The following is a 24,729-nucleotide window of genomic DNA, read 5'->3' as shown; positions in this document are numbered from 1 at the left end:
TTCTGCTAATCTTTTGGGCGATATTTCAACAAAGATGTCCCCAGTTCGAATCGATGAAGAATAAATGATCTAAACATACAATTTCCTTCATCAAACACAAACACACATATATATATTTTCTCTTCCATTTCACATACATTCCTCAAAAACACAACCATTGCCAAAGATTAACATCTACAATTTAGCTACAAATTGTTGATGCATAAGGAAGGTGTTTTTAAGGAAGATGTTCCTCTGGAACAAAGTCTTCGTCCCTGAACACGGAATCTAAACCTGGAACCCGTTCCTTAGGAAGAAAGTCTTCCTCCCTGAACCCTGAACATAGAACCTGTTCCTTAGGAAGAAAGTCTTCCTCCCTAAACCCGGAACCCTGAACATGGAACCTGTTCCTTAGGAAGAAAGTCTTCCTCCCTAAACCGAGAATCTGAACTTGAAACCTGTTCCTGAGGAATCTCTTCCTTAAGAACAAAGTCCTCCTTCCCTAAACCCGGAACCCTGAACTTGGAACCTGTTCCTTAGGAACACCTTCCTTTGGAACAAAGTCTTCCTTCCCTAAACCCGGAATCTGAACCTTGAACCTGTTCCTTAGGAACAAAGTCATCCTCCCTAAACCAGGAATATGAACTTGGAACCTGTTCCTTAGGAACATCAACCATAGGAATACTTTCCTCTGGAACACCTTCCTTAGAAACAAAGTCTTCCTTGGCTAAACCCGGAAACTGAATTTGCAGCCTGTTCCATATGAACATCAAACCTAAAACCTAAACCCTAGTGCCTAAATCCTAGATCCTAAAACATAAACCCTGAAACTTAGACCCTCAATCCTAAATCCTAAACCTTGAACCCTAAGCCTTGAACCCTAAGCCTTGAACCCGAAACCCTCAAGCCTAAACCTAGAACCCTAAACCTAGAACCCTAAACCTAGAACCCTAAACCTAGAACCCTAAACCTAGAAGACTAAACCTAGAACCCTAAACCTAGAACCCTAAACCTAGAACCCTAAACCTAGAACCCTAAACCTAGAACCCTAAACCTAGAACCCTAAACCTAGAACCCTAAACCTAGAACCCTAAACCTAGAACCCTAAACCTAGAACCCTAAACCTAGAACCCTAAACCTAGAACCCTAAACCTAGAACCCTAAACCTAGAACCCCATAAGGTCCTTTCGAAGGTTTCAGCCCTGCAATACTGTAAACTCCCTTAACCCTTCCTAGCGTTACTGAACTTCCTAATACTCCAAAATAAGGGAGAAAAGAAGAAAAGGGCGTTTATATTAATATATAAAAATAATATGCATTATGGGAAAAGTGACTCAAATAATCTGGTGCACATTGCACATATAAATGTGTTACAGTATACTTAACCGGGAGCAAGGAAAAAAAGAAAAGATAAAAAAAGGGGAGTTATTACTGTACGATCATAAATAAGAAGAACGAATATATGGGGGAATATTACTATGGAGGTGGATAAATTCCTCTTTTACTTATAATCCATGCAGTTCGTGGTATTATATCCTTTCCGCTTTATTCCTTATTTGACATTCCTTAGTATTCACTGAGGAATGTATAGCACTTGCTAAGGGAGGAGATAGTATTGTGTATATATGAACTATACTACATATATGTGGTAACCATTTTTAATTAACTCTTTCAAAGACTTATAAAATATAAATGAATAATACCCGCTCGAATTCGTGCGGCAATGTGGAAATTGCGCCTCTATATACGTAATAAATGCATGAAATAAATAATAATACAATGATATAAGTAATCACACGCAGTATAGTAATATAGTGGATTAAGTGTGTATAGGAAAATTGGCCCTATCCCTTCTGTTATAATGTTCCATTAGATTTGTTCATATTTCTACATTGAATTGTGTGCATGTATTGATTCATTACATATATATAATGTGCTGAGGTTCTTTGGAAAATTGGAATATATTCCCCATTGAAGAATTGAGGATCCCATATATATTCGTTCCTAGGTAGTACTGAACAAATAAAATATCCCCATTCTTATATTATAAATGTATTAAGGCCAAATTTAAAAATGAATTATATATAGGAATGTATATGAAAAATGAAAGCGGTATTCACAATCATTTTTTATTGGAGATTGATACATAACTGCACATATAATGCTCCATGTTCATAATACAACGGAAATGTAAGGAATACAGGGGAACACCCATTTATACATGTTCCATTCTTTGTCAATTACATATTTCCCTAGGGTTCAGGTTCAAGTGCATTACCGTCGGATTTAATGTACGGACAACTGAACGAAGGCATGAGGTGTGATACACAAGAAGTGGAGCATGAATGCTGCAAACACAAGGGGGAGAAATTGAAGCCAGTGTTGCAGGCGTCCCTCAGGAGTGGTATAAGCTTGGAAAAGGAAATTGAGCAAAACTATTGTGACGCATGTAAAATGAAGATGGAGGGGAACCACACATCTAACTATGAACCCTGCTATTTCTTCTATTATTGGTTGGGGAATACATTATCTGGAAAATTAATAGAGGGAGGGCAGTTCCAAGATGTTATGAATGAAATATATACAGCATTACTACCATTATTCCCCAATAGGGAATGTAAGAATATGTACCCTGACTTAGGCAGACTGTATTTCAACCAGATGAAAGAAGTGTTCGACTATTACTACAACCTAAGTACTCTGTGCAAAAGCTTAGGGGCCGACGCATCCAGTTATGGAATATATGCTAGTTACCTAAAAGGAGCTCCCACCGCTTATAGTACTATGAATGCCCACTGTGCGAGTGCAGGTATGGGAAGTACTTATTGTGCAGAATTCGATGCGAAGTACGCAGAATACGAAACTAAAAAATTATCAAAACAGACGTGTTCTACAATAAATAAAGGGAAAACTGCAGTTGCCGAAAGAATTGCTCCGAGGGCGGGTGCCGAAACGCTCGCTTTTAACCCAGGTTCTTCTGGTACCGGATCCACCGGTGCTAATCAGATCACTGGTAGTCCAAGACCAGGTACCACTGGAACTTGCGCTCCAGGTTCCTCTGGACCTGACTGTACTAGAACAAATGGTCAACCTCAACAGGAAACTCCCCCTGCAGAAGGAACATCCGGAGCCACCACGGGTGTAGTACGTGAGTGCATATCCTAAGAAATAAAGAAAGAAAAGGAAAGAAAGGAAAAATGAAAGGAGTAAGAAAAGGGAATTCCTTAATATTATTCCTTTTCTTTACTTATTTTTCAGCTGGAACTGGTGGGGAAGGAAAAGGAGGCAGCGACGATGGTGGTAGTCACAGAAAAGAAGGTGAAGATAATGCTGATAGTTCTGGTATCGCCCCTGCTGCTATATCTGGTACATTGGCCACAATAGGAATACCAACAGTTCTTTTTTTTCTATATAAGGTAATTACCACCATTGTAATTAGTACAGTTATAATTACAATTATAATTATAATTGTAATTATAATTAAAAATGAAATTAAAAATATGAGTAATAATGGAAACATTCATTAATATTTACTTCTTTTATATAAGTGCAGTAAGTTTGAGGAACAATGTGCTGCGTTATATATACATGTGTGGTACATATGCTCCTAATTTCGTCTTTTTTTTTTTCTTCCCATTCTTAGTATACTTCTATATTTTCCGACTTACGCAACACTTTTCGAGGAGGAAGGATCAGAAAGAAAAGATCAACCTTCAATCATGATTTGAACACCTTCTCAGAAGGTGATTCTTCTACGGATTCTATGACAGAATATTCATCAACAGTGTATTCCACAGATTCCACAGATGAATCTACCGTATATGGTGGACGGCCATCTCCCAGAGGAAGGAATAGTAGTAATAGGCAACCGAGGAATATAAGTTATCAATGTATTTAGAACAACACACGTTGTGGAATGTAACACATCGTAATGTAATGTTCTCCCCACGGAAGGAGCATAAATAATCGCAAGGTCCGTACTGTATAAGAACAAAATGACACTTCTCCCCTCCTTTTTCTTTTTTCCCTTTTTTTTTTTTTTTCTTTTTTTTTTTTTCGTACTAAGGTTCTTATGTTAATGTGTAATTAATATAAGGTAAAACAAATAATTTCTTGCACTTTATTTTGACTTGGTTTGGAAATTCTTTTCTACTGAACATCTAAAATGTTAATGAAATTTTTTTTTTGGTTATAGGTTTCTTTACCTTCATAATTTTTCATCTTTGTAATTTTTTTTAGTCTTAATAATTTTTTTTTATTTTAATAATTTTTTTTTATTTTATTAATTTTTTTTATGTTAATAATTTTCTTTTTTTTCCTTCTAAGGTCCACTTATGGACATATTTGAAAAAAGTGCTCCTCCAAGTTTGTGCACGAACCTTCCCGCACAGGTTCGCGGAGGTTCGGCCCTTCTTTTATGGTTATACACATCTTAGATGATGCACAATTCACATAAAGTAGGAATAACAGTTTCTGTATAAAAGAAGAAGAAAGCTGCGTTCTTTCCCTTTGTGTGTTTATTCGATTTTAAGTATAATATTAGTCAAAAGAAAAAAAGATGCCCCAATTTGTCAAAAAAAAAATTGTCCAAAAAAGAAAAATGCCCTAAATATAAATTTTGTCACACAAAAATACGAAAAGAAATTGTCAAAAAAATTGTCCAAAAAAAAAAAATGTCAAAAAAAATTTTCAAAGAAATGCCCTAATATAAATTTGTCACACAGAAAAAAATTACACAAAAAAAAAAAAAAAAAAAAAAAAAAAAAAAACACACGGTTATACACCGCCCGCCAAAAATGTATAACACAGTCGAATGGGAAAAATTAAAACAACAAATCGCGCGAACAGATATTTCTTTTCTTTTTTTTTTTTCCTTTTTAAAAGGTTTTCTCAAACGGGATTTTCCTCCTCTTCATGTTCTTCCCTATAACAACACCTGCAACGTTTTTTTCTTCCCCTTTTTTTAGGTTAAAACGAAGTGGTCATATCCCCTTCACCCCATGTGGTGTCCATGACCCTTCTTTTTATAATTTTTCATTTTTTGGACAAGTTTATGTACCCTTTTTTGCTCATTGTCTTTCATTTCTTTATTCCAAGTAAAATGGTGGAGGGACAAAAAAAGTTTAAATTTGATGGCGGGTTGACTAGGCTTCTGCTTCATGAATGAGTAAAAGTTTTTATAGGAAAAATTATTCATTTCCTTTAAATCATTTTTCAGTTCCTTTTCACACTGGTACCAATATTTCACTTTAACTTCATGTGGGACTTGGTGTTTGAATGCCAGCCTTTCTGACACATCCCATATTTTATCCACCATTTTGTTGTATATTTTGTTCAGATATTTAGTGTAATGGTGGAATATAATATATTGTTGTTTCTGGGTTAAAATATTTCCAAAGGAATCTATCAGCTTATTAATTTCTTCTTTTGATAAATCATTGGAAATTTCTGACTCTTCAATTCCGAATAGCAATTTGACATTGCCTTCATTAATTTCGGCGTGATCTTCCTCGGCGTGCTTACCCTTTCCTGTGTCATTTTTGCCATTTACATCCGTTATTTTTATTTTGTATTTTTCGCTAATCTTTTTTACCGCATCAACGTTATTCTTTCGGCACACCGCCGATTCGGCTAACTGTCTGGCGATGTGGCTACTACCTGGTTGTGACTCGCATGATAGATTTAATTCTGACAGGCCAGAGAAATCCTGCACAGTAAAATGAATCCGCGTGCATGCAAAAATGTATAAAATGTACATATATTTATTTTTACACATACATGTGATGGAGAAGCACCGTTGGAAGGTCAAACAGGTTAGAACAACCCGGGGTGAGTAGAATTCCCCCCGAGTTTTTCCCTTCAATCATAGAATTATTTTCTTTTTACCAGTGACTGTATATTCAGCAGGAAGAACAGTGCACGCGTGATAAATCTTGATAGGTACATTTTATTCATGTTCACCTTTTTTCACAATTTTAATTAATTATAAGTGGAAATATTTAGATTTTTCTTTTTTTTTTTCGCAATAGAGACAAATTTTATTAAAGCATATTTTAGCGCAAAATGGGAACAGAGTGGTGTCTGCTCTGCTTCTACAATTGTACTGGAATATGGTTTACCTTTTTGCAAATAAAAAAAAAAAAGAAAAAGATAGAAAGCAAGAGAAACTGGGAGATGGCCATCCCTCTATATCTCTGTACAACGATGGACATGCTTATATTTATGTTGCCTTATGATACATACAATAAATGTTGCTTAGCGAAAAAGGTACATACAATAATTGATAAAAAAAAAGGACCTGTTGCAAAAAGAAAAGTAATAATAAAATAAAAAACCAATAGCGTAATAAAATAAAAAAAATACTAAAACGTTTTACATAATAGTTGCGATTACCTAAACCGTTAACATATCATAGAGGGGAAAAAAAAATTGCTAAAAAATAACGCTGCAACCATTCCGTCACGCGAACCAGCAAAAGTGATAATATCAGTTATTAGTTCACGATAAAACATCTGCTTCCATGGTGACTATATAATTATTTTATTTGTTCATACAAGTAAAATGCGTATATGTAATGCCACCAAAAATCTGAAGCTAAATTTTTACTAAAAATTCGTGTTAGTGAAGTAGTGACGCGAATTCCAGCCCATTGTAATTTCAGATAGATGAAAAGAAAACAATGCAGAACGACACGATAAAAAGGGAAAACACCGGCTTGCTTTACAAAAATGACTTTTTTTCTGAATTGTTCTAGATGCTATTTATATTTATGCGTATGTTGCATGGGGTGGAAAAGCAGAAGGGGGGGTTATATCAAATGGGTGGGTGTGACATGTAAGACCTCTAGTTGATACGTGCATCCTACCTTCAACACGCCTAGGGGTTCACCTAAAAACTGTAAAGTAAGTAAGGTTCGAATTGGGTCGGGGGGGTTCTTTGCTACGATGTATGGAAGAATTCGCCTGGTCCGTAAGTAGATATGAACACAAGGGTTGGCATGTATGACTAAGCGGGCACGTAAAAATGCAACAAAGCATCCATTAATAAAAAAATATATATGTCATACCCTGCGTCTCCACATTCTTATGAACTGCTCTGCGACTCTCCACGCCGTCTGCAACGCCCCCCAGAAATGCGCCGCAGAGGGAGAAAATGAAAATTTTGCGCATCAGGGTGAATACCCCATGTTTACAATTATTATATCCGTGTGCCAATAACGCATTTACATATTATGCACATACATACGTATCTGTCACCCGTAATGTAATTTTGTAATGTGTAAATTATGCATGCATTCATTTCTCATTCCAGACGTGGGTCTATTTGAACACAAGCGAGTTTCACAAGCGGGGGTGTTTATTTTTTTTATTCCATCTAGCGAATGCATTTAATGTAAAGTGTGAAGAGAATGTTCCTCCTCATCGAGGGGGGTGAGGCACTCGCGTATTAACCCGTTAGCCGATCTGTGAGGCACAAATAAGTGCAACTATGAAAAGGCAAAGGGAGGGAAGCTGCAATGGAATTTACCTCCAAACAAGCCATTCATTAAAATTGATAAGTGGTTTGTTTGGAGAAAGGGGATGACGTTGTGTAAAGCGCTCCACCTCCAAAGTGCACATATAGCCACCGAAAATTTTCCTTCGGTGTTCATTTAATAAGTGGTCAGAGCACAATAATGTGTTAGCTATTTTTGTATCCATGGTGATATGTACATAATGATCCCTTTAACATTCACCTGGTGGGACTTGCAACTTGCGCTACGGGTGTGGCAAAACTACGGGATGATAAAGAAAAAAATGAGTTGTAAAAATAATGGCCAAAACAGGTGTATCATTTAGGTAGATTAGTGCCTCTCCTCAGGTTATCCTCCCGTGAATGTTCTTCCCCGCATGAACTAATAACCTGCAAAGGTTACCCCCCCGAGAGAATTACTCGCCCCGAATAATTCCTCACTGGCGCCGCTACGTTCGAAGGGTATACTACACATGTGAGGAATAAAAAAAAAAAAAATCGAAGCATCATCATCAAAATTTGAATTTAAAAAGAATAATAAATTCCACAAAGGGAAAATAATGTAAAGCGGATCTTTGTTTGGATTTGTGTATGAAAAGACAAGAATATTTATTCTTGTATGTAGAATAACAGAATAGTAGCAACTGTGGGAGCTTTTTTTTTTTTCTATGCATGATCGGATGAAAGAAAAAAGCTTTTTTCGCAAATAACGGTACACAAATGTATCATATATGTTGCACCATATCTTAACAAAAAAACATTTTTTTAAAAAAAGATAAAATTCTAAAACAAAAAAAAAAAAAAGGATAATAAGCGGGGAAAGCATAAGCGACAAAAAGTGGTATCCCTGTATCGCAATAACGCGGTGACGCGGGAGGTGCCACATGCGCGTATATCTGTGTACACGCGCATGTATAATTGCATACGTGCGTGCACGCATACAATTTCCAACTGGGTGATCTTAAAGCGAATCCTTCCTCTATCATGACATTATGCAACGCGGAATGGCCTACACACGTGCCATCGCTGCCAAACAAGGTTGAATGTTAAGGTAAAGGAAAAAGGATTGAACCTTTCGTCATTTGGGATAGTTAAAAATTATATACCATGCGTAGAGGAAGAAATCTCGATCTTTTTTCTTTTTTTTTTTTCCACCCCGTGTATCTTCACTTTTCGTCTCCTTGCTCATTAATGTACAGAATGGTGCATATAGCAGTTGGACGCAAAATATACAGTTTGTGCTTTCTTTAAAGAAAAATAAAAAAAAGGTCCTGTCGGCTCCAAAATTGCTACACTAATGTGAAGATCGAATGTTACTGTTATTAATTTGGTGCGAATTTTGTTTTTTTTTTACTTTTGCTTTCTTCCTCACCACTACATTAAGCTATCGTCTCTTATATTTTTTTATATTTTTGGTCAGTTTATTTTCCCACTCTTTTCTACTTTTGCGTGCTTGCTTTTTCCACGCATAAACATACGTGGACAGAAATTCTTTAAACCTTAACGTGTCTTCAAAGGGAGCATCCCTAGCAAAATCATAAAATTTTTTGCAGGAAAAATAATTCAAACTGAACAGAAGTCTGCCGAGCTTTTTTTTGCACTGAATCCAGTACTCATTTAAATCTTCATCGGGTATCTCACGTTTCGATCCTAACTTATAGACCATCCTTTGTAACTGAAGTAACATCTCAGCGTAACAACGTTGTAGATACGAGTGATAATAATAAAAAGTAATGTACATATCTCTCTCTGATATTGTTGGACCAAAGGATTTAAGAAGTTTCTTTATTTCCTTTTCGGATAATTCCCTGGAAACTTCTTCCTCATCTATTCTATATGGCATGCAGTAACTCCTTGAGGCATCACCAAATCTACGTTTGTATTCTTCATTCACTCGACTTTCCTCTTCCATTACATATTCATATGCATCTCGGTTTCTCATCCTGTAATAATTTAAGGTATTCGTTCTGTACATTCTGTGTAAATATTCTGATAACTGTCTTGATCGACTATCATAAAATTGTGTGTACGTTGTCCATGGAGAGGTGCTTGATTTTAGCCCATAAATGTAATTCTGCGAAAAAAAGGGCAAAAGGGTTGTAAAATTACTTAATGAAATGGTGCCTAGGGCGAAACAGATTTGACAAGATAGCCATTTCGCCAGATTACACAGCGGGTGCAGAAAAAAAAAAAAAATCATGCACAGACAGCTAGCTCCTTCTATAACATATGTATAATACTCTCTTTTCTTTGCTTACCATGATTATAAAAATTAACAGAATAAACCGTGATAAGACTACATCTCTGAGCAAACGACTTCTTTGGAAACTCATCTTCTTGGAACCTTTTTCTTTTCTTTATTGGTCAACTTGGAATGCTAAACTGTGCACATATTTTGCTTTTTCACATCTTTCGGGCAGCTAAATTGTTCATCATATATATTTAAGTTTACCTGTGTTGGGGAGGGGGAACGATAACTAATTGTTAGGCAGGCGACAGGCGAGGAATATGTGCGCGGCCAATATGTGAGCGACCCGTACAGACGCGCTCGTACGGACTATGCAAATGATACCTTACTAGGATGCCATTCTGTAAGGTATTGGAGATATTTCAAAACTAGTTTGACATATTTTAAAATACTGTATTAAACAAAAAAACAAGACGAAACGCAGAAACTTGGAAAAAAAACTATTATCACAAAATAAAGAATTACACTCTCCTCTTAGCCACAACCAGTCAGGAATTAGTTAACGCATAGAAGGAGAAAAGGTTCCTTTGAAAAAAAAAAAAAAAAAGAATTCGTTTTCCTCATATAGTAAATAAAAACCTGGACAAATTTTAAAATCAAATAAAAATCATTTCGATAAACTAGAGAGTGATTTCTCTTGGTATGAATAACAAGAACATATATGACTTACTAAAAAATAAAAAATTAAAATACATTAACACTGACATTGGTGTGAACGTAAAGCTTTCTATAATTTTTAGCAATAATTCCTTGCGAAGAAAAAAAGGGCAAGGAGGAGAACGGCCGTGGAAATAGAAGAATCGTAATATATATTGCAAACAGAATTTTTCCCCACACCAGTGTACATAAAAAATTATATATATATATGAATATATATAAAATAACAATATAATACATAAGAACGTACCTAAATTGCGCAGTTACATGTGGTGCTATAGTATAGAGGTTGTTATAAAATATATGGTAGGGTGAAGCGTCGCATTTTTTTTTTTTTTTTTTTTTTTTTTTTTTTAGCAACTCTACAGCGCTAGTTTCTGCGTTTGCACCTTGGACGTTCACAAAATTCGTTCTAAAAAAAGTTCAGTTCACTGAGCAGAGAAATTCAATGATATGTGCTTGCATGTATTTAATACGTAAGAATTTGCACATACGAATTTGTGCGTATAAGTTTATAATATTCTATATACATAATGAAGGTAGATTTTTATATTTATTTGCCTCTTTTTTTTTTTTTTTTTTTAACCTCACCTTTGCGTTTTTTCCGACGAAACATGTACTGCCTTTCTCCTCCGGTCGAAGAAAAGGTGTATTTTATTTTGCTTCATTTTAACACTTTTTTCTTTTCTTTGTTTTTTTTATAGCATTGTGTGGGCGCTCTGCTAATCCAGAGTTTTGCAAAAATGCTACGCAAATTATTGACTGAGATTTATTTTCAATAATTTTTGTAAAGCGTCGCACGACGGGGTATTCTAAAGGAGTGCGTTTAACTTTCGTGCCAAAATGAAAGAAATGGTCATTCGCGAGGTTTATTTACCGTGCGCCGAAGCAGTGATGCCATGCGATAGGATGAGATGTTATTTAATATGATACGATGCCCTGTACAATAGGGGGGGAAGAAGTTGGGGGAAACCCATCATCTTGTTAGCCCATAATATGTACGTATATTTATACGTATAAAATTGCATATCTACATTTTAACTTACCCGCCAATCGCGCGTTAACTTGGAAAAAGCAAAATGAAGTAAAAAACTTCTCATAGACGCCTGCCATGGAAAGTTTTACTTCTGCGGCATTTTTTGTTTTAAGGCGATTTGATGAAATGCGATGAAGGGGGAAAGAAAATTCGTCATTTGGCAAACATGAGACGTGCAAATTGAATTATAGAAAGAAGTGTAGATCCTATTTTCCATAGTACTCACTTCACACAATTCTTAAGCTTAAAAAATTGATATTTTTAAATTGTTATTTATGTTGACCATTTAGCGATTAAAAATTGCACCGAATACGTGCTACTTTGTTCGTGCGGAATTTTTTTTTTTTTATTTTATACGTGATAAATTCATGGCTCATTTGTTCACTCCTTGACGCCGCACACCGTCTGTGGTACTAGTAATGACAAAGGTGGTACGCATTGCTCAACGTTCGGGTGTTCATTTTAACCCTAAATGCGCGCACAACACATAGCTGTGCGTTTCCAGCAGTGCTTCTTCTGTGTGTCGTTTAGCATGAACAAAAAAAGGGGGGAGAGTTAGTTAATTTCCCCATTTTTCCGTTATCATATTTTGCTAACTTTATGCAGTGGAACAAAAAAAAGCATTTTAACAACGCCGCTGCGATGTGTTGCTTAAGCAGTAAATCTGTACACATATAAGGCGGAAGGAGAAGCATTAGGATAAACGCCTTCTACCTACTGGATGAGGTCCTCTTGGAAAAAAAATTAAGACATGGTAAAGTCTGCGCCCCGATCAGCAATACTAACTTTTAAGTAGATGATAACTGTGCGAACATTTGAGAAAAAAAAAAAAAAATTCCTTTTGAAAAGTTTGTCCCATGTGCAAACAAATACAGAACGGAGAAAGGCTCTCCCGAAAGTGCACGAAATCGTGCGTAAAAGTGACTCCAAATGGTTGTTAAAAAGAAAGGGGTTATGCTATAGGTGTATGTCAATTTTAACCTTCCAGACGGTTATGAAAACCTCATTTTCAGCTATCATTCGGGGGAAATTATGAAAAGATTTTTCAACGAACTTCCATTATTATAACAAAGAAAATATAAGGTATCGCGGCATGTTGCTCTTCTGATGCGCATGGCATTCTTCTGCATAATCGCTCCCCTTTTTTCTTCATTTGTGTGTGCAAATGCGTATACTGAGCAAGCAAATTGGGCATGTTTATAAAATCTGCTCCGTTCAACACCGAATGGGCGAAAAGACATTAACACTGAAAACGTTGCTCGCAACTAAAGCAACGCGACAGCGTACAACAGAATAAAAAAGAGTGGCGGCGCACGCCCCCTAATGGACACATTTTTAAATATGCAAATGCAAGTAAAATGCGAATTATTCGTGCCGTCCAGCTTCTACCATTTTCAAAGCGCCCTGTTCCATTTTTACACATTTTTTAAATTAATATCACACATGTGCGTTGTAGTTTTTTAAAAACAAAAACGACTGAATGAATGGAAGACGAAGGAGAGACATATTTTTATAAATGCTTCGAAAGTTCGATAAATAAAATAAAAGGTGCAAATAAAATTCAAATAGACTTCTCGTAATATGCTCGCAAAATGTAAAAAAGGAGAGACGAAGGGGAAGAATAAAAATAGTATAAAAAAAAGAAAAAAAAAAATTAGCACAATCAAAAATCGGCCCAACGAGGGCACATTCTTCTTATTATAAAGGAACAACCCTGTTCGTGAACAGAGACGCCTAAGCAGCTTCCAAATTTTTATCCTCCGTAATGCGAACAATCGCCTTGAACAAAGATCAGCAACAAATTGCGATTTTTAAAAATAATGCAAAAAAAAAAAAAAAAAAAATTAACGCACACATGCTACGTGCACATATGTACATAGATAAGGAATGACTCAGTTTAGGAAAACAGAATTCTGAGAAATGCGCCGTGGGGAGGGAAAGGTGCTGGATTATCCACCTATATGCTGCGATATTTTTTTTTCGAGATCATTTGCAGGCTGTGTTGCGTCCAAATTGATTAATAAATTTTTGCTTTTATAATAATTGATTAAAGGAGTTGTTTCACTTTTAAAAACGTTAAGCCTTTTTTTTAAAACTTCTTCGTTATCATCTTCCCTCTGTATTAAGGGCTCATTCGTTATATCATCCTTAAAAGGGGTTTTTGGAGGATTAAAAATTTTATGGTAAATTCTTCCCGAAGGTTTGTGAATTAATCGCCCACTTATACGCTTCACTAGTACATCGTCTGGGACGTTAAAGTAGAAAACTCCATTCAGCTTCATTTGATTCGTTTGTAATAACTTATTTAAATCTTCCGCTTGTTTTACGTTTCTTGGATAACCATCAAGGATAAATCCCTTTTTACATTGTGGAGATTTTAATTTATCGTCCACCAAAGTTAGCACCACGTCATCATCCACCAGCTTTCCTTCATTGATTATATTTCGGATTTTATTTCCTAGATCATTTTTCTTTTCCGCTGCTTCTCTTAGGAGGTCTCCAGTAGACAAGTGGCAGTAGCAGTGCGACTTCTTCAGATTTAGCGATTGCGTTCCCTTGGAAAAATAGTGAAAAAAAGTTACGCGTGCGTGTACGTGTGCGATATCGTGAACATCATTCTCACAACTATGTAGGTAGGCGCATATATACACAACATACAACTGGTTGCGCTACAAAAACCCTCAAACACACATGAGGGTACTAAACGTAGGCCACCACCTGGGCAACAAAATAAATGGATAAACTTCCTCGTCTGCATTTTTCCTCAACAAATTAAAACTGTTTTTTTTTTTTTTTTTTTTTATTCATACCTTTCCCGAACCAGGGGCTCCCAAAAAGATGTACCTTCCATCCGGTTTATTTAAGCATGAGTACCTTCTTTTCAATTCATTCAACAGGTCAATAGTCGAAAATTTTTCTAAGTTGTCGCTCATTATTGGGAAGAACTGTGCTACTAGTAAAACTAACAAATGACATTTAAAGGGGGGGGAGTTATTTGTGCAACTTGGTATATATACAAATGTACTTATATATGTAGCAGCCTTGAAAGGCATACAAATGTATCACACGTGCAGCTTATGATAAAAGCAGGAAAAAAAGGTAGATAAGCAAACTGGAGAAGAAACAGAGAAAGGAACAGCCAAACGCTATATTTTATATGAACAAAGTTAATTTTTTTTTTTTTTTTTTTTTTTTTCTTCTCATTATTACATATAACTGGTATTATAAGCATGGTATGTGGAAGGGCGCCTCGGGGTTGGGGGGGTAAAAAAAAAAATTACAACTCTTTAGCCTTATTTATATATCTGCTTTGAAAAAAAAAAAAAATTGGAAAAAAGGAAGAGGAGGTCAAAATGAAGGTAAGCAAAAGGAGAACATTACGGCGGAAGAGTTTTAAGGCAAATATCTCTACCGCATTGTTCACAGTTCATTACTTTATAGGGTAAAACAGGAAAGGCGTAACGAACGGAACAGGCGAGGATGTATAATTTATTTCCATGCCCAGGTTGACTCCAATTTGTGCTTCACCATGCGATTAATCTCTATGCCACGTGCGAACGCTTATTCTGTATGTACATGTTCGTAAAGCGAAGATCTGAAAAGAACAGGTTTACCGAAATGTATGCGGTAGACTATTCGGCAAAATTGTGAATTTGCAGACGATTAGGAAAATAATTTCTTTGGCGAGGCTCCTGTTGAGTTAAGGGGCTGGGAAAACTGCTTTCAGGGAAACCGCGTACCGAGCATCCTTTCTGAGCTAAATGACGAGGAGGTGCAGCAGAGCATTGCAACTAGGAAAGTCCCAGAAGAAAAAAAGCGCGTGCGTGAAGTGTTGTTAAATTTCTCAGTGCCTTCTGCGCAGTTGCGCGCTGCACTTTTTTTATAAAAAAGGGAGTATGTGAAGAGCGCGTTATGGTATACGTACGTCAGGGCGGATACACATAATATAAGTACCCATTTAGGCGCACGCACACACATGTGCATAACCGTTCACATACGCCCAGCCGTGTGCATGTGAGGGTACCCCTCGGAACGCCCTAAGGCAGACCAACTACCCCCAGGATGGCACTGTATATTATCGGCCTAGGGTTGGGGGACGAAAGGGACGTCAGTGTAAAGGGAAAGGAACTGATCGAAATGTCAGACGTAGTATATTTAGAATCGTACACGTCCGTTTTGTTCGTTTCAAAAAATGCCTTAGAAGAATTTTACAAAAAAAATATTAAGGAAGTAGACAGAAATCTTGCAGAAGAAAATTGTGAAGAGATACTTGAAGAAGCAGTAAATAAAAAAGTGTCCTTCCTAGTTGTCGGAGACCCACTATGTGCAACCACACACCACGACATTATCCTTCGCGCAAAAAAAAAAAATATTAATGTTCAGGTAATTCATAATGCATCCATCATGTCAGCCATAGGAGAAAGTGGAATGCAACTTTACAACTTTGGTCAAACTGTGTCCATTCCATATTTTGAGGGAACTTACAAACCGACTAGCTTTTACGATAAAATTAAGGTAAATTTAGACAACAATTTCCACACCTTATGCTTACTAGATATTAAAGTAAAAGAAAGGACGATTGAAAATATGATGAAAAATAGAGACATTTATGAGCCACCCAGATATATGACCATTAACGAAGCTATTGAACAACTCCTTTATTGTGAAGAGGTTCATAAGAAGAATGTCATTACGGAGAACACGCGAGGCATTGCCATTGTGCGCATAGGGTCAAACAGTCAACAGATTGTATCAGGCAACTTACCGACGCTGAAGTCGATCAGTTATAATGACCCCCTACACTCTTTAATCATTTGTGCTCCCACTTTGCATGACGTGGAAAGGGAATACTTTGACATGTACATGCACAAATGTTAACATGTAAATAAATATATGTGTATACATTTGTATTCTTTTCTTTTTTTTTTTTTGTTCCCCACATGTTTGTGTGCTTCCCTCGTTTATCTTAACCTCCTTAACTTTTCATTTAAGTAACAAATTTGCTCACTAATTTTTAATTAACAATTTGTCCTGTTAAAATTTGCTCTTAACAATATTTGTGACACTTTTTTTTTCTCATTTCATGTTTCAAAGCGTAGGCGTTGTCGCATACACGCAGGAACAAAAAGCATGTGCATGTTGGAACACCGCCGCATTGACGTGGCTCACATAATATGCACATAAAAAATGACAATTCGAATATGCGGCAAATATCGCCATACAACGGTGTTCCTTTTAAATTCGTTTTTGTAATTCAATTGGCCAAGCAGCTGATCCACAGGCACATCAATATCGGCTTTATTTTTTTTGTAACTCCCCTGCAGCGGTGACTGAATTGGCTTTTTTTTCGCCTTCACAAAATAATTTAAAATGCAAATTAGTAAAATTGTTACATAATCGGATGGAAAGAAACAAAAAAAAAAAATGATCACTTGATTTTTTTTTTTTTTTTTTTTTTTTGGAAGAGGTAGCCATTTCGTCATCCTCCCCTCCTTGTGCGTGTAAATCCGTACAAATGCGCAACCTAAAAAATGAACACTTTTAGCTGATGTGTTGACTAAACTAGTGGGTAAAATTGAGCAACAATTTGTTCTTTCAAATTACTCACATATGAAGCTCGTTGGATGCAAAGAAGTAGAGAAAAAAAGTGTGCACAAGGGTAACCTTGGGATGGATGCAGACTGTTTGAAAGAGTCGCCAAGGAACTAACATAAAAAATCGCCACACTGGGAACGCACAAATGCGCTTTCAAAAGTGGATGATGTTCCTGTAAAAGTGAGCTGTACCATGTGTGTACCTCCCTCCGTACGCCGGTGTAGACAGGCGACCTTAAGCAGGAGCACAGGGGAACCACGATAGTTGTTTTTTTTTCACCCCACGTGAAAAGTCGCACCAGTAAAATCCCACCATCATTGAGAAATAAATCCCCTTCAAAATGTTCGACTCCTTCAAAGTGACCAAACTGTGCGACCACGAAAGCGTCAGCAGCCACCTAATAACGATCGGGTCATTTAACATTCTCTGTGATTTACCTTTGAATAAAGAGGAAATACTGAATTTTAAGAAAAGCACAATAAGCTGCAACAATGTGGATGAAGACAAATCGCAGGAGGATAAATACATACGGATAACGAACCTGGAGGAAAAAGCTCTATCGAATAAATTACTACTAAACATAAGTAGCGTGCCGATAAAAATTCACATCATTTTAATTTCCTGCAGTGAATGTTTTATGGGGTTACCAATATTTTGCAAATATTTCGACGTATCAGATACGCACATAGTTTGCACAAAATTGACCTTCACTTTTGCATTAAGCGCGGTCGAGAATTTACAGACAAAGGAAAATTATTTGCCTCCCTGGAATGAGGAAGATGATCAGAAGAAGCATTTGAACAAAGATCATTTGAGCAGTGATAATTTCAACACAGATGAATACTTGGATTTAAAATTAAGTTTCAGGAATTCGCTACATTTATTATCATATAAAGAAAAAATAAGCTTCCAGCAGGATGATGAAGTTATTTGTATTACCCCCTATAGCAGTGGGTACTCCCTAGGCAGCTGCAACTTTGTTGTTAAGACGGACCTTATGAATTTATGCATTATTAACAAAAGCTCTTATAATGTTAAAAGGCACCCCTCTCCCTTAGATTTGTCATGTCTGGAAAAGGCAGACTTTGTTCTTTTTACGGCATATTCGAAGGGGGATACAAGTACGGAGGGGCTGTCTCAGAGGGGGAACGCGCCAAGCGGAGGAGACCCAAAAGGGGAGGCCCAGAACAGGACCGTTGCCAGCGAAGACCCCCCCAGTGAAAGCCCTCCCAGCGAGGGCCACCCCACCGAACGAACCAGAGAAAAAATAAACATGTGCGTCGAAAAGAACTACAAAGATAGCCTAAACAAGATATGCTCTATCGTCCTGCGCACGATCAAAAACAAGGGGTGCGTACTAATCCCCGTAGACCTGCACTTCTTGTACTTCCTCGAGTTAATCGAATTGATAGGCGTAGTGATCAGCAAATATTTAGCCAAAGAAGAACAAGTGCTAATCTTTACCATAATAGGGAACATCAGTAATGTGATTCACCAAGCAGATCTTTGTGCCGAATGGGTGGAAGAGTCGAGGAAAAAAAAATGCAGCAAAATATCCAATCCACAGGGACCTTTTTCCATTGAAATTATGATAAAAAATAATCGACTAATTACAGGAAATGACATAAATGATGTAACCAAATTGTTTAGGTACCCATGTGTATGTTTTGTCCAAGATTCTTCTTTGCGATTTTTTGAATCTTCCACTTTGTTAGAAAAATGGGCCATGGAAGAAAACAATTCACTTCTGCTAATCGATCCTTATTACGACCCTGTATCAGTGTTGGCTCCCTTCCACATTTACCTTAAAAAAATAAATGTCTTTTTTTGCCCCATTTCTTGGGATTTAAATGAGTCAGACATTTGGGAAATTATAAAAAACAACGCGAATAAAAAATGTGTGTATTTACTCCCCCATCGATTGGGGGAGGGGTCCAGTTCACCTACGATGAGCAGCCAACTGGACACCACACATGTAGGCAAAAAAAGCAGCTACAACGTTGGGGAAAAAAATGGGGAAGAAGAAAATTACAATAACAGGGGGAGCAACCCTCCATACGGAAACTGTACAAATGGAAATCCACATGGAGACGTGAACCCAAACGATATTATCTACATTTACCCATTAAACACGAGGGAAATTATTTATGACACATTTTCCCAGGTGGGTAAAAACTTGCACCCCGTTCCCTTTACTGTCGACGGCACAAACAATTTGAAAAAAATATTAACAAAGGTAGATAACCTCCATTGCGCGAAGGTCAGGTGCTCATATAATAGCACACCCTTCGGGGATTATATAAAGGAAGGTCAAATGGAGATATGCAAATCGGCCTCACAAAGCATGGAGGTAGATAATAAAAAAAAAGATAATGAACGACTGAACGAAAAGCGTGTGAATCTCATGTTTGGATCCATACGCGAAGAAGATTTCGTTGATAATTTAATCCAATTTGGCTACAGCAAGGACGATTTAGTAGTGGACCATTCAGAGGGAAGCATCCCCAACGTGCAGACAGAAAAATACCTGTGGAGCATTACTATCAATTCAATTAACTCCAAAGTGGTATGCTACACAAAGTACGACATCGAGGTGATCAGCAGCCACGCGAAGCTGCGTCAACAGGTTAAGGAGATTCTCCAAAAAGCCACGATCACGCTGTGATTCGCTGATGAGGAGGAATACCTAATAATGGAGGAATAAAGAACTTGCCCAGCAATGTTACACCTACTGTCTTAAAATTGACTACTCATTTTTTTGCGCACTGGCAAGTTGATGTCCTACCCCCTAACAATTCACGTTATATCCTTTATCCCGCTGCAGCACTGCGCAGATGCGTCTACGTCTGTCCCAGTGGGTGAGTTTTTTTTCGTAATAATATCTCAACATCGTCACAAGTCGGACAAAAATATGTCACAATTTTGTTACCACTTCGCTATAATTTGACGTTGCTTCATCAGAACTTTCGCTTCCAGTTTCTCCGGTTGGCGTGGAAGTTGCCCCATATTTGGCCCTGCAGGCGCACACGCTTGAGGTAGCCAGGGGGGTGCTTCTCCATCTTGTCCCTCCGTTGCTTAAAGTAGAGGTAATACTCGTCGGGAAGGTTTTGCACGTCGTTGTGAATACCCTCGATTTTCAAAAGGGCGTTCTCTGCTAGGGAAGCCACATACTTGGTTTTGAAGAAGCCTCCCTGGTCAAACGCCTGATTGGTTAACCTCCCATTATTGTAATACTGACTAAACACATTATCTGATTTTATTTTCATGAGATTCGTTTCTGGATCAATTTTCACATGAACACTTGGAAGAACATAACCAGCTAATTTTCTTTCATATGGGATGTTGTCTTGCTCCAGTTGGCCCAACTCCATTATGCTGACTGTTCCTACTTCTTGCACTACATAGCGCAGATATATCCTAGCATTGATAAAAACGTCTTTTATTTGTTCGAGGTAATTTACGTTAATTCCTGGCATTATTTCATTTCCGTTAAGGAGGATGATCCTCACGTGAGATGCCTTCTTTTGGATAAACTCCATTTTCGTTCCGACGTCCATATCGGAGTTTTTAAAAAAAGAAAGAAAATCACGAATTAAATAATTATTACAAATGAGAATATTTATGGGCGTCTTCACATGGAATAATTCTTCAAATAAATTCTTTCCATCGATAAAATCAAAATCAATATCTGTGAAGTCTTTTTTAATTAGCAAATTGTGAACAGCAAAATTGTTTTCTTTACTTTTCATATGTTCTTTAAACCAGTCCATATAGCTATTATAATTTAGCGTCTTCTTTTTGCTCGCTTCGGGGAAAGTTACCGCTGCGCCAGAAAATAACAGACTAAAAAGAACGTCAAAATAAGCTATATTGTTTGCTGGCACACATAGCAAAGCGATTGTGTTGTCTTTCCCCCAATTGATGAACTTAGATAAATGCATGGACTGATTGAAAATGCAGGTTGATAAGAACTGTACGCTTTTGTCACACTCGTTTTCTTTGCACAAGTACATATGGAAGGCAGACGGGGAATCACCCTCTCGGGGGATAATCTCCTTCGAGACAGAACTATTTGTACCAACTCCTCCGATGAAATATCTCTCTTGCTCTTCTTTTAACTCCTCCCCCAATTGTCCATTCGTCCAATTTCCATCCTCCTTCGGCTGGTACATAAACTTGTGACCGAAAATTTCGCGCCCTTCTTTCAAATCGTCCAAATACTCCTCATGAGATAAAACATCCGGCCTGTCGTAACATATTAAAAATGGAATTTGCAAGTTAAGCGTAATTTCTTCGATAAAATGCTTGTAGAAAGGATGGCAAAGAATTAAATCAATATTATTTTCTGCTATGTAAAAGGAATATTTCTGCTTTATATGCTTTGACTTTTTTACAGGTGTTGGGATGGACACATAATCGTAATTGTTCATTAAAACGCAAAATTGGAAAACCAGTTGAGAGTAACATGGGGGGAAAAGGCAGCCTACTCTTTTTCCCCTAGTATTTGACCAGGCTGGAAGCCCAAAATAATCCTTCACATAGTACGTAAGTTTTTTATTCATTAAGAAAACTTCACTAAAGAATTGGTTGGAAGAGACTAGGCAGTTGTTTGTGTAAATGTTGAATGAACTGCTCATTAGACTTCTGACTGTGCTGAAGCGTCTGCTTCGGCGTAGCCAATGGGCCCCCGTTTTTATATACATATTGTTTATTGCCTCTTGCTGCACAATGGCGGGTGTCCATCAATTTGCCTACGCATATATACAACTACATATACTCTTATGGCTCGTTCCTTCCTGCTGCACTGCAGCAAACCTATTCCTTAAATTTCCACTTAAGATGACCACCACAATCATCTGCAGGGTTAAATCAAATCTTCGCGCTGTTAAAAGAGTACTCCGAAAATACGCCTCGCAGGTTACTTAAAATAGGGATAGCCTCTCTGCTGCACATTTTTTGGGGTTTCCAATAATTGACCTTCATTTACATCCCACACATGCACTTATACAGTTATTGCTTCGTGAAACGCGACGTTACTAAATCATTAAGGAGTATCCGTTAGAATGCTCAAACTGGGTATCCCTTCTTCTGAAAGGATAAATGTACGCCCCACGGTGGTACATCCGTTTGTAAAATTCCTACACATAGGACCATATAACTAAGTGCATTGAGTGAAATTCCCCTCCTTCCGATTGGAACTTATATGTAGACATCAGGTTGTCTAAATAAGTACCAACTGTGTTTGACGAATGGGGAGATATTCACATATTTACAACTGCGGTGCTCTGGAAAGGTACCCACTCTTAAGGCTTAAACTTTTGGGATGCGAGTTAAGCAAACCATAACTGAAGACAGGCCCATAATGTGAATACATACGTGCATACGTTCTGCGTACGTGTTGACTTGGCTTCCCTGTAAGTCATAATTACGCAAACAAGTATGCACCTCGGCTGTGCTATCCCTGTAGGGGCACTTGGCCAAGGATGGTGAAGAAGAAAGCTTCCTCAGTTCTGTTCTTCCCCTTTGATATGCCCTTTACCTTTATGCGAAAAAGTTGGAAAAGTTAAACACATCTTTTGTCATACGTTTGGCTTGATATGTGCAAAGTGCTCTTGCAATGCGTTGCACTATGCACGTGGATATACGCATAATTGGTGCTGACTATTCTGGGAGAAAAATGCTAATGGATCCTTCACGAACACGTGACACATAGCCCACTTGCACAAAAAGGTGGGAAGTGCATCTTGCAGTGGAATGCCCCTCCCTTCTGGGAAACGATAACTGTGACGAAATGTACCCACTTTGCAAAATAACCTTTGGATTTTTTTTTTTTTTTTTTTTTTTTTCATAGGGGCAATTTTTTTCTTCGGAAGGAATCACCACAAATACAACGTGTTCAAGCGAATCAATTTCTTTTTTTTTTTTTTTTTTTTTGAGATTAATTTGGAATAGGAGCACACAAGTTGGTGACGTTCCTTAGTCCTTCTTCACGCGAATTTGTGTTATACGTACGTATGCATGTACCTATTCGTATGCGCTAAATTGGGAACCAAAAATGGGCGAACATCATTCGGAAGGGAAACTCTTTAGCACGCTCTGCAGTCGCCGCTGAGTTAATAAACACAACAGGGCAGTTTTACATACTAGCCTCATCTCTCAGAACATTATAAATCCTCCAGTGTGGAATAATCTCCCCAGGAATATGGCCACAAGTGAAAGCACAAGCGCAGTAACTGTCCCGTTGTGTTTTATGCGTAACGAAAAGGGCCGCTATTAAGCCGCTCTTACACGAAACAGAGAGTAAGCAGTATAAAAAATAATAATAATAAAATGGGGAGGAAGAAGCGAAAAATAAATATTGAATTGAAGCCCTTTTGCTACTACTGTGACAGAGAATTCGACGATGAGAAGGTCCTCATCCAGCATCAGAAAGCGAAACATTTTAAATGTTTGCAGTGCAACAGAAAACTAGACGTAGCTAGCGGGTTAGTAATCCACATGATGCAGGTACATAAAACCAATTTAAAAACGGTACCCAATGCTTTGCCAAAACGGAACGACCCTGAACTTATCATAAGAGGAATGGATGGAGTTCCAGCTGAAATAATTGAAGAAAATTTAAATAAATTAAAACAGAAATTAGGAGATAAAAATATTAAAAGACAACAGAGAGTAAACTGGGCACAAGTAGCCATGGCACCTACCATGGAACAATTTCTACAGCAAGCTCAGATGGGAAATTTCTCTTTCCCAGGATTTAATTCCCCATTATTACCAACAAGTAACTTATTACCAAATGGTCCCGTAGATCCCAAGAAAAAAAACATCCCTCCTATGCCTCTATTTCTACCTAACAACTTTAATATGATGCAGCCACCCCCTCTAGGTGCAAATATGTATCCGCCAGTTAATCAACATAATGCTACTATGCCTAATGTGCCTAATATGCCTCCTCCTCATTTGCCTTCCAGTATGACCCCACCTAAAGCTCCCTCGTCTGGCCCACCAGCATATCCACCAAACATTCCAACACTTCCTCCTGGTTCTGCTCAGAAATATCCTCCCAATATAAACTTCCCAGGATCTGCATTTCCACAAAATTTATCTCCAAATATGTTTCATCCATCACCCCATTCGATGTATATGCCACCTGGTCTTGGCCAACCACCAATCCCTCCTTCAGCCCCACCAATGATGCCGCCCCTAATTCCACCGTCTGCACCACCAGGGATGCCCCCGCACCAGCCCCTAAACGCAAGTGATGTAGACACAACAAAATCCGACACGAAAAACCAAAACAAAGACGTCAGTAATAAACATGGAGAAATAACCAACCAAGAGCAATCGCACAGTGCAGACGCGAATGAAAATGCGACTAGAAGCGATTCCATAAAGGGATGAATTGTAGGAAAATAAGGCAAAGTAACAAACCATTAGTGTATTCAAAATGAATAACTTAGACCCTTTGTCTAGTCCACACAATTATGGACGAACACGTTACTTAAAATTTGAATTATCATGCCGCAGCAATTGCTTCTCCACAAGTTGGTACTCCTCAACGTAGCTTTTGCGTAGAGCACAAATTTTCCCATTAGGAAAAAATTCTTCCTTCTTAAATCTCTTCCAATTTGAACAAATAAATTAACGAAAAAATTACAGTTTTGTAAAAGGAATCAGTTCGGAGAGGTGGCAAAAAGTTAAT

General features: G+C 37.6%; 6 protein-coding genes across 6 annotated transcripts; 3 read left to right on the top strand and 3 right to left on the bottom strand.

The window, feature by feature from the left end:
- Positions 1-4,972: 4,972 nt before the first annotated feature.
- PCOAH_00022610 (Uncharacterized protein) lies at positions 4,973-9,824 on the bottom strand (the record flags this gene model as incomplete). Its single annotated transcript, XM_020059068.1, has 6 exons — positions 4,973-5,686; positions 5,866-5,940; positions 6,845-6,941; positions 7,715-7,753; positions 8,991-9,565; positions 9,750-9,824. The coding sequence occupies 6 exons, from the start codon at positions 9,822-9,824 to the stop codon at positions 4,973-4,975; spliced, it is 1,575 nt and encodes a 524-aa protein (XP_019914489.1).
- Positions 9,825-13,381: 3,557 nt separating this feature from the next.
- On the bottom strand, positions 13,382-14,365 carry PCOAH_00022600 (Adenylate kinase 2; the record flags this gene model as incomplete). The annotated part of the gene is made up of 2 exons (XM_020059067.1): positions 13,382-13,987; positions 14,243-14,365. 2 exons carry the CDS (start codon positions 14,363-14,365, stop codon positions 13,382-13,384), a joined length of 729 nt encoding a protein of 242 aa, XP_019914376.1.
- Positions 14,366-15,494: 1,129 nt separating this feature from the next.
- PCOAH_00022590 (Diphthine synthase) lies at positions 15,495-16,310 on the top strand (the record flags this gene model as incomplete). The annotated part of the gene is made up of 1 exon (XM_020059066.1): positions 15,495-16,310. The coding sequence occupies one exon, from the start codon at positions 15,495-15,497 to the stop codon at positions 16,308-16,310; it is 816 nt and encodes a 271-aa protein (XP_019914488.1).
- Positions 16,311-17,367: 1,057 nt separating this feature from the next.
- PCOAH_00022580 (Uncharacterized protein) lies at positions 17,368-19,692 on the top strand (the record flags this gene model as incomplete). The annotated part of the gene is made up of 1 exon (XM_020059065.1): positions 17,368-19,692. The coding sequence occupies one exon, from the start codon at positions 17,368-17,370 to the stop codon at positions 19,690-19,692; it is 2,325 nt and encodes a 774-aa protein (XP_019914601.1).
- A 292-nt stretch (positions 19,693-19,984) lies between these two features.
- PCOAH_00022570 (Uncharacterized protein) lies at positions 19,985-21,730 on the bottom strand (the record flags this gene model as incomplete). The annotated part of the gene is made up of 1 exon (XM_020059064.1): positions 19,985-21,730. One exon carries the CDS (start codon positions 21,728-21,730, stop codon positions 19,985-19,987), a length of 1,746 nt encoding a protein of 581 aa, XP_019914494.1.
- A 1,627-nt stretch (positions 21,731-23,357) lies between these two features.
- PCOAH_00022560 (Uncharacterized protein) lies at positions 23,358-24,428 on the top strand (the record flags this gene model as incomplete). The annotated part of the gene is made up of 1 exon (XM_020059063.1): positions 23,358-24,428. The coding sequence occupies one exon, from the start codon at positions 23,358-23,360 to the stop codon at positions 24,426-24,428; it is 1,071 nt and encodes a 356-aa protein (XP_019914608.1).
- Between the last annotated feature and the right edge of the window lie 301 nt (positions 24,429-24,729).

The sequence above is a fragment of the Plasmodium coatneyi genome, chromosome 8, assembly GCF_001680005.1.
Source record: "Plasmodium coatneyi strain Hackeri chromosome 8, complete sequence".
NCBI classification, from domain to species: Eukaryota; Apicomplexa; class Aconoidasida; order Haemosporida; family Plasmodiidae; genus Plasmodium; species Plasmodium coatneyi.
The sequence above is the reverse complement of the archived record's forward strand: the minus strand, read 5'-3'. Positions and strand labels throughout refer to the sequence as shown.